The sequence below is a fragment of the Culicoides brevitarsis genome, chromosome 1 (assembly GCF_036172545.1).
Source record: "Culicoides brevitarsis isolate CSIRO-B50_1 chromosome 1, AGI_CSIRO_Cbre_v1, whole genome shotgun sequence".
NCBI classification, from domain to species: domain Eukaryota; kingdom Metazoa; phylum Arthropoda; class Insecta; order Diptera; family Ceratopogonidae; genus Culicoides; species Culicoides brevitarsis.
The window spans coordinates 12,196,890-12,212,898 of record NC_087085.1 but is presented as its reverse complement, the minus strand read 5'-3'; the positions used below and the strand labels follow the sequence as shown (position 1 = coordinate 12,212,898).

The 16,009-nt window shown below is 27.5% G+C and overlaps 1 protein-coding gene across 4 annotated transcripts in view; it reads right to left on the bottom strand.

Annotated features, from left to right (window-relative positions):
* LOC134827467 (fat-like cadherin-related tumor suppressor homolog) overlaps positions 1 to 16,009 on the bottom strand; it is a 174,424-nt gene that overhangs the window by 66,048 nt on the left and 92,367 nt on the right. For all 4 annotated transcript variants that reach the window (XM_063840117.1, XM_063840118.1, XM_063840119.1 and 1 more), the window contains exon 2: positions 22 to 1,010. In XM_063840117.1, coding sequence (XP_063696187.1) covers positions 22 to 972 — 951 coding nt within the window. In that variant the 5' untranslated portion in view covers positions 973 to 1,010. The remainder of the gene's footprint in view (positions 1 to 21; positions 1,011 to 16,009) is intronic.

Genomic DNA, 16,009 nt, shown 5'->3' with positions numbered 1-16,009 from the left:
AATAAAATGAATTTTTCTTACCTGTTTCACCTTAATCTTAACTTTAGCTTTGCTAGCTTGATTAATTCTATTTACATTGGATGTCGAGCTCCTGCCCCGATCGTTTGCCACGACAGTCAGCTCATGCACCGACCGTTCCGCAAACTTCAGAGGGCGCGTCAGTGTTATCACACCACTCGTTGGATGCACACTAAATTGTTCAGTCTCATCTAATAAACTATAGTAAATTTCGCCGTTGACCCCGAGATCCGCGTCTTCGGCAATCACACGCAAAATGCTCTTGTGCAACGGCGTATCTTCCGGAATCGTCACAGCATAATCCGTCGGATAAAACAACGGACTCAGATCGTTCGTGTCTTGCACGCGAACATTCACGACGGTATCTGTTTCGTAGAAACTTTTTGTCTTGCCTTCACGTCGCGTGCCTGTCGCCCGAATTTCCAGCTTATAATGATCGTCTTTTTCGCGATTCAGCACGACATTTCCCGTGCGCGTTCGCAACACGAGAAAAGCAAAATCTCCGACAATCCGTTCCTCGGCTTTGAAGATTTTGTCTTTGTCGCCGCCCACGATGCGATATTTCACGTCGGTGACGTCGTGCGCGATCTGGATGCCCATGCGATCCTCGTTGGGCGGCTGGATGGCATTCGTTTTGCCCAAACTGTTTTCCGGAATGGAGACATTGTAGCTGGAATGCGCAAACTGAAATTGATATGCGGGCAGGGAAATGGCATCTGGCGGTTTTTTGCCGCTTTGTGGTTGATCGGAGAGAAGCAAGTCACGCAGGGACTTGGATGCGGATGATGATTGTGCGATGAGTGGCGATGTTATAGCGTTTGGAGGAGTGTCGAGGTCGCCAAATGATGTTCTCGAGGATGAGGCGCCGCCACCCACAACTACGACTGTCACTTGGATCAGCAGTAGTGTGAGTAGATGTGCGCGTGATGACACTCCGCCCGCTAATCGGGCCATTATATTGAAGGCTATCTCATGCTCTGCTTAGGCAACATCTGAAAAGAAACACAAAAAAATAGAAAAATATTAGAAATCTCGAAAAAAACAACAAAATTTATGACTTCAAACATTTCCTGCGTTCGAAAACAATTTTCCGAAAGAAAAAAAATTCATGAAGGTGCGGGAAATTTCAAATAAATCGAATAAAAATTTAATATGTAAATTTTTCAAATATTTTTTAATTTGTATTTATGATTTTTTGAAAAAATTTAATTATTATAAAAATTTTTAATTTATTTTAACAGAAAATATGGGAAATTTAAAAAAAAAAATAAAATAAAATAATCATGTAAATTTTTAAAATATTTTTTAATGTTTTTTTTTGATGATTTTTTCAAGTTAATTAATTAATGAATTAATTAATTAATTGATTAATTAAATAATTATTATTAAAATTATTAAATTTATTTTTTCAACAGAAAATGCGGGAAATATGAAAAAAGACGAAAAAATTAAATAAAAAGTATCTAATCTAATTTTTATTAAATAAAATAAAAAAATATTTACTAATTAAATAAATAAAATAATTTTTTAATTTAAAAAAAAATAAATTATTCAGAATATTTAAAATTTCAAAATTTTTTTTTTATTTTTTTAAATATTTTTTAAAAAATATTTATTTAATTTAAAAAATATTTTTTCGTATTTTTTTGGTTTTGAAACGAGTATAAAAAATTATTTATTTAAAGTCATTTTTAGGGAGAGGGAACGAGGAGTTGGAGAAAAACAAGCTGTAATTAAAAATTATTTATTAATAAACATTTTTTTATTTAAAAAATTTTAATTAACTATAATTATAATTAATTTTTTTTCGATTTTTTTTGCATTTCCCGCACTTTTCATGCTATTATTTAATTTTTTGTTGAAAACTTTCTTTTGAAAGAAAACAAAGGAAAAAACGACTTACAAACAAATAAAATTTCAAATAGACCACTTAAAGTAAAAAAGTGAGCAAAAAAAGGGAAAAACTCGAATAACAAATGTTGAATCAAATATTCTACAATTTTTTTTCGTGAGTGCGAAAAAAGTTGCCGACGTTAACAGACAGCGAGCTTATTACAAACTTTTTAATCGTGGCATTTATGTAATTTTAGCTGTTTATGTTTAAGTACCGCTCATAAAATTGTTAACGTTTAATATTAGATTAGGCTTGAACTCCTCACGCAGACATCCAAACTGTCAAAAAAACAAAATTAAAACAATAGAAACTTTTACGTCTCAATTTTTTTCGGGGTCTTGGCAAAAAATGCAACTTTTTTCATCGCCCGCCTCGTTTTTGATGGGATCTGAAGCTTTGGTTTGCCATCGATGGTTATTTTTTTTTTATTTTTTTTTTTTTTGCTAAAAGAGGATTTTCTTTTATTAAGTACATATTTACAAAACTTTTCCTTGGTCTCCTTTTTTTTCTTCTCTTGTTGCTCATGCGATGCGGTATCCGTTTGGCAATCACTTATCGCGTGTCTTACGATAAATATGAACAAAAGACGCAAGTAAAATAAAATAAAATATAAAAGGCGATACTATCTAAACGTATTCAAATGAAAAAAAGGAAACACAAAAAAAAAGTTTTAAAGCTGATAAAAAAAAACTTTTCTATTAGTTAAAAAAAATCTTTTTGCGGGTTGAGTTTGGTGTGAGACTCTTAAAACTCTCGAAAGTCTTTTGTTTTATTTATTTAACTGCCTTTTTTTCTCGGGAAATGTTTTTGTTTTGTTTTATAACTTTTTTTTTCGTTGGTAATCTGTCACAGCCCATCAAAGGATTTCTTTTAAGAAATTTTCTTCGGGTGAGATAATGGAGCAATTTGGCAAAATTGTTCAATTTTTGCAACAATTTATCTAGTTTTGACTTCGACGGCAGGTAGAAACACACCAATTTCCTCGAGCATGCAAAAGCAAGCCGTTTCAATCATCGCAATGGAGAAAAATAGACACACATCAATCTTTTCGAAACATAATGTGGATCACTAAAAATTTATTTACGGCTTTGTTGTGTTGGCTGAATTCCCCGAAATAGATACACACTCGATTGTATTCGAAAATTGAAGTTTATTGAGCTCCGAGTCGAATTTGAAATAATATTATCCTGATTTCATTCATGCGTGTGGCTTTTGTGTTTTCTCCGTTTCGTCTGATGGAAATGTATTTAAATAAATAATAATAATAAGAGATATTTTGAATAGGAAGGCAAAGCAAGCAAAAGCACGTGTGCCACTGGATTTCCCAATGGCGTCAATCTCGTGATATATTATGTATGCATTGAAATTTTAATGGAAGAAGTACGACGTGTACCGAGCCAGGACTATAAATAAAAAGCAAATACTTTAGATATCCGAAATGCAAATGTTATTTAAATTTTTTTCTTTTCGTCTTTTTTTGTTGTTGTTGTTGCTGCTCAAATTCGCACCGCATATCGTTGGCAAGGCGCATCTGTGTTTGATATCAATATTTCAAAATAATTTTTCGAATTTCACGTCACACACATACGCGTCACGGCACATTGTGTGTTTGTGCGGTCGGATCAATTGCATGACTTTAATTTGATTGGAATAACAAAAATTTGTCTCTTTTTCATCTGACAAAAAAACAAATTATGGGTTAAAGGTTTTTTTGTATGTTGTATTTTTTTTTCTATAAAAATATATTTTTTTCTCATTTTATTTTTAATTTTTTTAAAATTTCAAAATAAATTTTTATTTAAAATTAAAAAAAAATATATTTTAGAAAAATTTTTAAACTATTTATTATTTAAAAAATTAATTATTTATAAAAATAATAATCAAAATAAAAATAATTAAATTTAATTAATAATTAAATTAAAATTAAAAAAAAAATTTAATTAAAAAATTATTAATAAATTTATTTCGTTTTTTTTTACAAAATTACAATATTTTTAAAATAATTTAATATTTTTAAAAATTACAATACAATATTATTTTATTTTTAAAAAAAATTACAATAAATTTATTTTTTTTTAAAATAATTTTTTAAATTAAATATACATATGATTAATAAATAATTTGTTCAATTATTTTTAATTTTATAAAAAAATATTTATTAAATTTTTATTTATTATTTTATGGAAAGAATTAAGTTTCGTTAAAATAAATTTTGAAATAATTCTAAAATTCCTGGTTTACAAAATTTTCACCTGATTTGAAATATTTATTTTGCTTTTGTAATGACAAAAAACTTTATTTTAGCGTAATTTGCAATTTCAGTAACAACGCATCATGATAAATTTTCGGAAAAACCACTGCAAACGCGTTTTTACTGAATAGGTGCGAAAACCCTTTCACACATTTTTGTTGTTGTAGTTTACGCTAAAAAAAAAAAAAAAATAAACAACAACAAAGGAAAACGTCATCAACATCATCATCGCATAAACAAAAACACCTAAAAAATTATTCAATAGAGGCAATGGCGGCCTTAATAATGAAAACACACACACACACAAAGCACAAACAGTTTCCCATGAAAAGTCAAAAAAGTTGCCCGACGACAACAACGATGGTTTTAGACGCTCGAAAACAAAATGCTGATAATGTTATAATAATAAATGCAAAAACTATACGAGTAAATATCATGGCAGGAGAGGGAAGCGAACGCTTTTCATGCCAAAAACGAAGGAATAAAGTACATAAAATATTAATGTTATACATGCCACTTTGTAACACAACAAAAGCGAATTGTGTCAGAGGCAAAATGCCGAGAAAGAGAAAAAAAACACAAAGAGAAACTTGTGACAGTCGCAGACTCTTAACGCAGAGACAACACAGAAAAAAAAATCGGTAGATGAAGAGTAAAATGGCATCAAATATTTATACAAAGTGTTGTTCATTCAGGATATTATCATAATATTGTTTTACACACAACCGAAAGTCATTTTTGTGTTTTTCCTTCGTTTTTGAGCCAAAAAGGGGGAAAATTACATTTTAAGCAGGTGCACTTGAGCATTAATTATTATTTGTCGAGCCACTGTGAAATTCTGTCTTGAGTGATTTTCCAGATTATTTCATTCAGCGGTGACATTTTAATGATCCCAATTGCCATAAATAACGTTCAACACAACAAAACACCTTCATCTTTTGCCAAGACTGACATCTAAGTCGTTTATCATAAACCATTTACTTATGATTTTGAGCGCAAATAGGGTTGCAAAAAATTTTAATTTAAATTAATTTTTATTTAAAAATTTGTTTTTTTTTTATTTAAAATTCGTAAGTAAAAGTCACTTAAGTCAAGATTAACTTAAATAAAAAAAAAATAATTCAAATAAATTAATTTAATTTATTTTTTGAATTTTATATAAAAATTAACAATAATAAAATTAAAATTAAATTTAATAAAATTAAAAAAAAAATAAAAAATAATTTAAAAATAAAAAATTCAATTTTTAATCGATTTTTAAATTAAAAATTTATTTAATTAATTTTAAATTTAATTTTTTTATTTTAATTAAATTAATTAATTTTTAAAGTAAAACTTTTGACTTGATTTTTTTTTTTGAATTAAATTTTTTAAATTTAAGTTTACGTATTAGAATAAGTCTAAAATCTATTTAACTTTGACTTTTCGACCATTTTTGGAAAAAAACTTTTTTTTACTGGATTTTTTTTAAATTAAAAAATAAATATAATTAAATTATTTTATGATAAATTTATTTTATTATTTTTCTTTTAATTTAATTTAATTTTTTTTTATTAAAATTTTTGAAAAAAATAAAAATCATTTTTTTGACTCATGACTTAAGCTCAAAAATTTAGTTTAAGTTACAATTTTTTACAACCCTGAGCTCAATAGAAAAATTTATCGCTTCTAAAAATTCCATTTTTCGCTTTTGACCATAAAATCATCATCTCGCCGCACACATACAGAGAGAATTTTGTATTTTTACAAAGTATGATGAATCTTCTTCCTCCTTGTCGTCGGTCTTTTCTATTTTATTTCAACACATCATTTTTCGTGCCTCCTTATAGCTTTTTTTATGTGTGTGCGACATAAGGAAAAATTACAATCAGATAAAGTACGACCATAAGCAGAAAAATAGGTGATTGATGTTTTCATAAAAAAGACGATGGAAAAAAGCCGAGCGAGCGACGTATGAAGCAATATTTGCTATTTTCATCATCATTTTCTCGCAAGAAAAATGTTTTGCAATCAAGTAGATGAAGTCCTTCTTTGACATGCGGCGTGCCAAGACACAGCCAAGTTATTTTGAATGTTATCTCGCATCGGCCAAAGGTACACGACGAACGCATTGTAGTTGGGGCAAAAAATTATTTTTTTCTCGCATTGTGTGAGTGTCCTAAATATTTTATGGCATGTCGTGTGTGTTTGCGTTTGAGGTTAATATCCAGCCAATTTCTCGAGTAAATGCGGGTGCGGGTGTGAAGAAAAATGTACGATGGGACAAATAGATAATGGACCCGATGGAATGGAATAAAATGGACATACAAACATTGTATAAATATTTTGATAGTTGATGGATCTTCGTTGAAAAATCTTTTTATTCTTCGTGCTCCCTTTTTTTCTTCTTCTTAAGAGGTCGTCGTTTCCTTATGTCTTTTTTTCCACTTGGGCGCAGGTAACGAGTGTTTTTCTTTCATTTTGCGAGATAATAAAAGAAAAGCGGAAGATTAATTATGACAAAATCAAAATTGCATCATTTATTCTCTCTCACTCTCTCGCACATCGTAGGTCAGCGTTGGCGTCATTTTTTATCGTTCAGGGTCAAAAAAGGAGCATTTGTCATTTGTTTTTCCATCATGAGTGGTTTGAAATGCGATACAACAAAAGGTCCTTCCATTAAATAAAGCAAACGGATCGAATATCATCGCTTATCATAACAATAATGTATCAATGGAGGTCAGGTTTTTCATTTTGGGGTGATGTGAAAGAGATATTCACACACAATATGCGTTGGGGCGTCATCCATAAACAACGTATATTTTTATTTTTACCGCATTTCGAAGAAAATATGCGGTTATACTTGATTTTTTTTTATAATTAAAAAAATTTAAAAAAATCTATTGATTCCTTTTAAAAATTTTAATTAATTTTAAAAAAATAATTTATTTATTTTAATTTAATATTTTATTATTTTATTTTTTTTTGTAAATTGACAAAAAATATTGTATTTTTTTTAATTGTTTAATAATTATTTAGAATTTTTATAAAATTATTTTTTTTAAATTTTTTTAATCATTTTTTTATTTAAAATTTAATTAATTTTTTTAAATAAATTATTTTTTTATTAATTTTTTTATTTTGAATTATTTTTAAAAATTTAATTTAACTTTTTTTTATTTTTTTTTTTTATTAAAATAAAATAAATTATTTTTTTAATTAAATTTTTAATTTTTTTTTTATTTTGAACAATTTAATTTTTTTTTTTGACATTAATGACACTAATGGATGGCGCCTAACATATATAACGCATTTATCACGTAAACAAGCACACACGAAAAAATGAGGAAAATTTTTTTATTGACGAAATATAAAAAATATTTACAAAACCATCTTCACCGAAGCTCAAGAACGGTTCGATAAAAAGGGTAAATTTCCAAGGAATCGTTAATACACTTGAACCTTGAACGAAAATTCATGCGAGGACAACATGAGCCATGGCATAAACACGTAATAAAGGGATTTTCAACCCTCAACTTGAATGAGAGAAGTAATCCCTCAAGAGGATAATTTCTCTCTCCTCCATCGTTTTGTGAGCTTTTTTACAACTTTTTATTGTTTTTGCAAGAATTTCCTTCCTCCAATGTGATTAAATTTTCGTCGAAGAGCAAAAAAGGGAAAAATAACTTAATAAATATTTTCAGTTTTTAGCCTATAGCTCTTGTTGTTCATTCATTCATTCGTGAAAAAAAGTACCTTGTTTTTTTCGGACATATTTCTCGAAAAACATGAAAAATACCGAGAAATGTTTAGAAGCAATAAATATGCGAGAATTGAGCAATAATGGCCATTTCCAATTAAATTTTATTACTTTTAAAGAATTTTTTTGTGCCCCTCATTTTTTTTTCTTCTTCCTCATGTTCTTGTAATTTTAGAGCCTTCAGGACATTTTTTTCTTGAACAAGTTTTCTTATAAATACTTTTTAACAAGAACAACAGTGAAAAGTCATGATGGACAAAAAAAAATTCACAACAAAAGAGAGACAAAAGATATTTCACAGGAAGACACCGAAAAAAAAAGTTGAATATCTTTTGTACCCCCATTAAATTTTATTTTATTTTATTTGATTTCATGTCCCATTTCGTTATTGTTGTTGCAATTTTTATTTATTTATTTAAACATTTACTTGTTATTATTATTAGTTTTGTTCTCAATTTGTTCCTGTATTTTTTTTTTCGTTGTCGTCGTTCGAGCGAACGTTCTTTCGAATCTTGTTTATGTAATAAAATTTACGTGATGATTGTTGTTGATATTTTTTAAGTGAATGAATGGAATGGAAACAATAGTAACGTCAAAGCAATAACATGAACGGCAGGAACGAGCGAGATAAGAAAGCACGTTTTATGAATGAAATCAAATTATTATCTCGACAACACTTTGGAGTGTCTGCCATTTTTGTTCCACTTTCACACAAATTGTTTCCTCTTCGATTTTTTTTACCGCATTTCGAAGAAAAAATGAGGAGTAAGAAATTCTAAAATGATGAGTAAGAGCTTCTTATATGAAGAAATTCTAAAATGAGGAGTAAGAAATTGTAAAATGAGGAGTAAGAAATTCTAAAATGAGGAGAAAGAAATTTTAAAATGATGAGTAAGAAATTCTTAAATGAGGAGTAAGAAATTCAAAAATGATGAGTAAGAAATTCTAAAATGAGGAGTAAGAAATTCTAAAATGAGGAGTAAGAAATTCTAAAATGAGGAGTAAGAAATTCTAAAATGAGGAGTAAGAAATTCTAAAATGAGGAGTAAGAAATTCTAAAATGAGGAGTAAGAAATTCTAAAATGAGGAGTAAGAAATTCTAAAATGAGGAGTAAGAAATTCTAAAATGAGGAGTAAGAAATTCTAAAATGAGGAGTAAGAAATTCTAAAATGAGGAGTAAGAAATTCTAAAATGAGGAGTAAGAAATTCTAAAATGAGGAGTAAGAACTTCTAAAATAAGGAGCAAAAACCATTAAAGAGTAAGGAGTAAGAAATTCTAAAATGAGGAGTAAGAAATTCTAAAATGAGGAGTAAGAAATTCTAAAATGAGGAGTAAGAAATTCTAAAATGAGGAGTAAGAACTTCTAAAAGGAAGAGTAAGAAATTTTAAAATGAGGAGTAAGAGATTCTAAAATGAGGAGTTTTAAATTCTAAAGTGAGGAGTACGAAAAAGCGAAGGAATGCAAAATCAAAATGCGATATAGTATGTCGTTCTTTAGATGACTTTTTCTATTATTTATTTTGTTTTTTTTTAGTTTCACAAGAACCGTTATGTAACTTTTTGACAGAAAAAAATATCAAACAGCAATAATTACCATAACTAATCAATATTCTAAATATTTGGTATATTATTAACCTTTTATTCACTTAGACATCATTAACAATTTAAATGTGAACGCGAGTGACATTAAAACAGTGTGACTTTCGACATACCATTCGCCTCAAATATTTGTTGATTATTATTTATTCAAAATCAATATTTCTCTCTCTGGTCCTCATGTCGTTGTCTGTTTTCGAAATATTTATCACGACACGACAAAAGAGACGTCATTTACATATTTGGACGCATGTGACAGGTGCATTTTATTGAAATTAATTAACCGCATGACGATGACATACGCATCATCATCACTTGAAAAAAAAAACATGAGGAGAGAATACAAGAAAATCATTAAATTTGATAATGTAATAAAATAAAGTGAATCTGATTTGAATACCAAATTAAGTAAAAAAAAAATCATAAAAAGTACAAGGGCCAAGGCAAAAGTAGTAAAAAATCTTTAATTGATGGATTTTCATCATTTTTTGATTGGGTTCAAATTTACAAAAAGTGTCATCGTCGTAAATCCCATCAAAAAAATAAATAAATATGCATTTTTGACATTTCAAGAGGATCTAAAAACATTTCGCAAGGCAGAAACACAAAACCAGGCAGAAAAGGAGAGTATTCTCAAATATTTATTCCAGCGTGAAATTGGCTTTTAGAACGGAAAAAAAATATTGTATGTTCAAAAGCACTCTCATCTCATATTTTTACATGGAAAGGAAATTATTTCTGGTTCACCTGCAAGAATTACTTCCTATTTTTGCCATGACGAAGGTACATTTTTTTTATTCCACAGCACGACACGAGCCAATACAGTCCCTTTTTGTTGGAGAACACAACGAAAAAAATTTGACATCATTGACAATGGTTAACATAAAATATGGTAAACAAGCTACTTAGAAAAAATAAAATAAAAAAACGGGCGTCTCCACATAACTTCGTACGTCACCGCATCAAAACACACCTTAAATGTGAGATTTTTTTCTTTTGTGTGAGAAAAAGAATCCACAAGTGGAAAAAAATCTTAAAGAAGTTTCTTTTATTCAATTCAAAAGCGAAAAGCCAAGTAACCTTGATGTTTTTCGACTGTGATGAAGTGTAATATATTCCATGTTTTGACACCTATTCACGCATTATGTTCACGAATTCACACTTTTTGTCGGTTAGTCGCGCATATGCTGACGATACAAAAAAAAAGTCAACAATAGAAATCGTGAATATTTATGTGTGTATAGGAAAAAAAGTTCATGTTTTGAATGCGGATCACCTGACTTGGTATTATGTTTTGTGCGACATAAACGAGTAACGAAAAAAAAAATATGGAAAAAAGTTTTTGGATAAACTTTTAGACGTAATGAAAGAAATTTTCTTAAAAGTAATCTTTTAAGATTTTGACTAAAGTTTAAGTAAAAAAAATCTTAAATCTTTTTAAAAAAAAGTTTGAAAATAAATTAAATATTTTTGCTTTTCGACGAAAACTTGGAAAAACATGCTTTTTTAATAAAAAAAAAAAATAATTTAAATTTTTTTTTTGTTTAATAAATTTTTTTAACTAAAAGTCACTTCAATTGAAAAATAAAAAAAAAATAAATAAAAGAAAAATTTAATAAAAAATAATTATTTAATAAAAATATTTTTTATTTAAATTTTTTATTATTATTATTTTTTATTTGAATTTTTATTATTTAACTTAAGTGACTTTTAGTTAAAAAATTTATTTAAAATATGAATTAGTTTTGACTTAATTTTAAATTTAATTTTCCACAATTTTTTTTTTTTTGATATTTAAATATTTAAAAAAAATAAATATTATTAAATATTAAAATAAAATTAAAAAAATTTAAATATTTAATTAAAAATTAATTTATAAAATTATTTTAAAATTAAATTAAAATTTAAATCCATTTTTAAAAAAATTAATTATTTAAAAAAATTAAATTTGATTTAAGCTTTTTTTACTTTAAAATTTTTTTTAACTCTAAAAAATTAAAAAGTTAACCTAAAAATTTTTGAATCCCCAAAATAAATTTCAATTATTTTATTTTAGGGTTCATTTGCATGAAAATTTGGAAAACCGGGCGTTTCCATTACTTCCCGAATTGTTGATTTGCGACAATCTCCATAATTTTATGAACAAAGAAAACTTTTATCCCCGAGTCTCCTTAATTTTCTTGGCAACAACGTTTCTTCCTTTTATTGTCTTTTTTTGAGAAATCATCCGCTTTTTATTTGCCGCCATTCATTTTAATTCTTCCTAAGTTGCATGTTACGAGTATGAACTGAACTTTGAATCCAACTTTGTCTTATAAAAAATAATAATAATAATAAAATATTTTATCATACTTTTTCTCTCCGTAGCTCTGACAAAGCAGCATCGTTCATTATGTTGTCCATGTCCTACAAATGCGTTTCCGTAACAAACTTATTTGTGTTCTGGTCGTCGTTAGTTTTTTTTTCCTCGCAAGAGATTTTCTTCTACTTTGGAGATGAGACGACGGAAAGTGGAAGGAAAGAGTTTAAAATGGTACAAATAACACAGAAAACTTTTCCATTCTTTTATAAATTTTATCACTTTCTTGTATCTTGCGAGCTGAGCTGTACGGCGGAGAGAAAGAGAGATGCTCACGTATTTTTTTAGCTACCTTGAGGAAATGCAGCAGCAAAAACCACCTATTTGTCTGCTTTTAAGATGAGCACGATGAGACTTTTTCGCATGCAGAAAGAATTTTAAAATGCGAAGGAGAAAAGTTATGATCGATTAGCAACTACATCGACTTATGCTATACTTCAACAGATTTAACTTTTTCCTCGTTTTTTTTTTCGCTTTTAAAATGAAAATTGAGTGATGATGGTTTTTTATCTTCTTCATTTCAACTTTTTAAACGAGATTTTGATTTCTTTTCAGAAATTCAGTGAAAAAAATAAAAAATTTTGTCAATTTCATCATTTCAAGATGAATATTTTATGCAAACACGAGAAAAAAAAACTAAATTTTTTGAAAGGTTTCTCGAAATGAACACTTTCTGAAATGAAAAAAAAATAAAAAAAAAATAATGAAAGAAATAAGTGGCATGAAATGAAAGTCATAACTCATACTTTATTGACACACATATGCAAACATGCCGCATGTGATATGTCAGGAAAATATTTTTCGATGGAATTTTTTTCACACACCGCCGCATCCATATCGGAATAGCACCTACAACAACAACTTTATGACCCAAAAATACAAACTCGTCATTATATTTGATGCGAATTTGATACAAAGCGGCAATTCATCGGGGGATGGGAAGTGATAAAAAAAAGCGGGATAATGAAATTTTTTTGTGCACCGAACATCGATCGACCAAATCGTTGAATGAATTGCTTTACTACTACTACAGAAGAAAAAAAAAATACAAAAGCTCAAGTCAAATTATAAGAAGATGATTTCTTTTACCTTTCTCCCATTTTTTCTTTCTTTATGACGCTCCGGTCACAAAAGATAAAAAAATCCAATAAATTGGAACGTTACATTGTTTAGTCTGTTGTTGTTGTTGCGAAAAAAATCCAAGAAATCTTGTAAGTATTTATTATTATTTTCTTTTGCAAAGCTTTAAGCTAGCTATTTTTCCATTTTTTTCTGTATTAAAGCAATCAATTTTTTTACGTGCTCTGAAATTTGTCGAAACACACCCGAAAAAAAAAAATGACGACGATGTCTGGCATATCCGGAAGGAACTAATTTTCATATAAAAGGCCATCGCAGATCGACCTCTTCACGTGGTTGGCATGTCCTTGAATGAAAAATGTATATAAATTTGTGCTTGACATGAAATGTCCTCGGGCGCGGTTCCGTTTCACTCGCACTTTATTATTAATAAAATTGTTGAAGGAAATCTGGGGTTTTGGGTCAAATATATATAAATTCTTTTTTTTTTTTGCCTTTGGGCTTCATTAAGATGACGCTTGCCCTTTCCACGAGTTACGATGAAAAACGAGCAAAAATCGCAAATAATTGAATTATTATCTAATCTTATCAGTCTGTCAATAAATATTCGAGACGAAAGATGACACCGTTCGCAATTTCCACAACTACTTAGACTTCGATGTTTATTAATGATAATTTAGCGCCGTAATCGACAGACAGTCGCCTTTATTGACACATGTGAAGCGCATATAAAAACAGTTTTTCTAGCTGATTAAATTTCTGAGCAAAGTGAGAAGTGGCAGGGAAAGAGCAAGGTTGCTCAGAATAAAAAATAAAAATTAAGATTTGTCACTTTTAACTAATAATAAACTAATGTGAACATGATTTGACATGAGGTTGTGCGCTATCTATTTGTGTCAGTCAAGTCATCGTATCAGTTTATTTTTAATTTTTAGGTTGATGCAAGATTTAAAGTTGGTTCTTGATTTTTTTTATATAAAAATTAATTTAAAAGATTAAAAAAAATAAAAATATTTATTTTTTTCTTTTTTTTAATAGATTTTAAAAAAATAGAATGTCGCAAGTTAAAAAAATTAAATTAAAATTATTTAAATAATAATAAAGAAATTAATTAAAAATTTTTTTTTTTTTTTTAATATGAAATTTAAAAATAATTTAAGAATTTCTTAATTTTTCAGAAAAAAAATAATAAAGTAAATATAAAATAAAGAAAAATAATTTTATATGTAATTATTTGAGGTAAAATAATTAAAAAAGCAAATTAAAACGAAAAAAATTAGCACCTAATATTATTGAAATTTTAAAAATAATTTAAAATTTTGTAAAAAAAATTTAAAAAAATATTTTATTTAAAAAATTTTGTTTTGAAAATTAAAGTATTAAAAATGCATTTTTTTTAACAAAAAATTAAAAAAAAAGAAAATGATAAAAATTATTTTAATTTATAAAAAAAAAATTTTTTTTAAATTATTATTTAAATAAAAAATTAAATTAATTTATTTAAAGAATTAAATGCAAATTTAACCAAAACTGAGTATTAAAAAAAATAAAATATTTAAATTTTAAAAATTTAAATTAATTTAATATGAATAAATTCTAATTTTTAAATGCATTTTTTTAATATGAAACATTTGTCACTATTGTTCCAGCCTGATTATTATTCATTATGTTATTATTTACTGTTGTGCATCGTTGTCTGACATGATAACATCATCATCATTGTCGTTGTCGTCATCATGATCAAAACTCACCATTTTCTATTCTAGGAAGGCTTTCTCTTGTTTTCCTATCAATAATATTATAAATAACTAGTTTTCTTTTCTACAAGCGCACGTTACAATACATAATAAATTGAATTTTTCCTGATGCCATCGTGCAGCAGCAGCAGCAGCACTCTTCGCTGGATTCGATGTTATTACTTGTGTTCCCAATTTAATAAATCATGTATGATAAAAATTGCATGTGTATGTCTCGCACGGCAAAAGAGGCAACCAAAGATGCCTTTTGTGCGGATTGCGATGCTGAAGACGATGACATTGAATGAATATTGGATGATGTTCATCATCGGCAGCGGCAATAACGTTGCCTCAGTCGGGATCTGACGCAGGGAAGAGGAAAAGTGCATAAAGTGTGAAATATTGAAAAAGTCAATATAATATAAAATTCATATACAGACTACTGTGTCGTTGCGAATTGCCAGTCAATATTTACTTTTCAACGTTCCAGAGCCTTCGATACCGAGAGAGAGATGCATTGAAAAGTTATCTATTGGCAAAATAATGTTTTTTTTTCTGTCATGCAGTCATAAAATAGATGTTGTAAAAGTAATAATGGCGATGTGTTTGTTGCCTGATACAGAATTGATTGGTTGTTACATTGTTGGAACACAATAACACGTTCCTTCGATCGTTCGTTCGTTATTGGTGTGACGATGTTGTTGATAGGTGGTTTTTCGTGTGAAAATACCGAGAAAAATCTCTTTTAGTGACATTAAAGCTGTTATTTAATTTTTTAAGCTTGTGTTGATTCTACGAGAAAATTAACATAAAGCTCGTAAAATTTTTTTCTCTTTGCTTGAACTCATAAGTTGAGTTGAAAGAGCATTAAAAAGATTATTTTTATTTGTCTAAACATATGCAACAGTCGTCATCGTTGTCGCTTTCAAAAAAAAAAAAAAAACAAAAAAAAAATCATTAATTTAAGCACCGAGCAAATTTTTCCTACATGTCAACATAAGTTGTTTTTTTTTTGTTTTTTTTATACTTTTTCACATATCATTGTGATAAACAGGGATGTAGAAATTTTTTACATGGAAAAGATTTAATTTAATCAAAATTTTCTACAGAAATAAAACAAAAATTAAATTTTTAAATTTTATTTTTTTCTAAATAAAAAAATTTTAATATATTTTTGATAATTTTAATAATAAAATAAAATATTTAAATTACAAAAATAAATAAATTTCTAATTTTAAAGAAAAAATTGACTAAGCCAAAATTTTCACAAAAAAATTGTAATTTTATTGAATTTTTTTAAAATAAACAATTTTTTTTAATTAATTTTTTTTAAA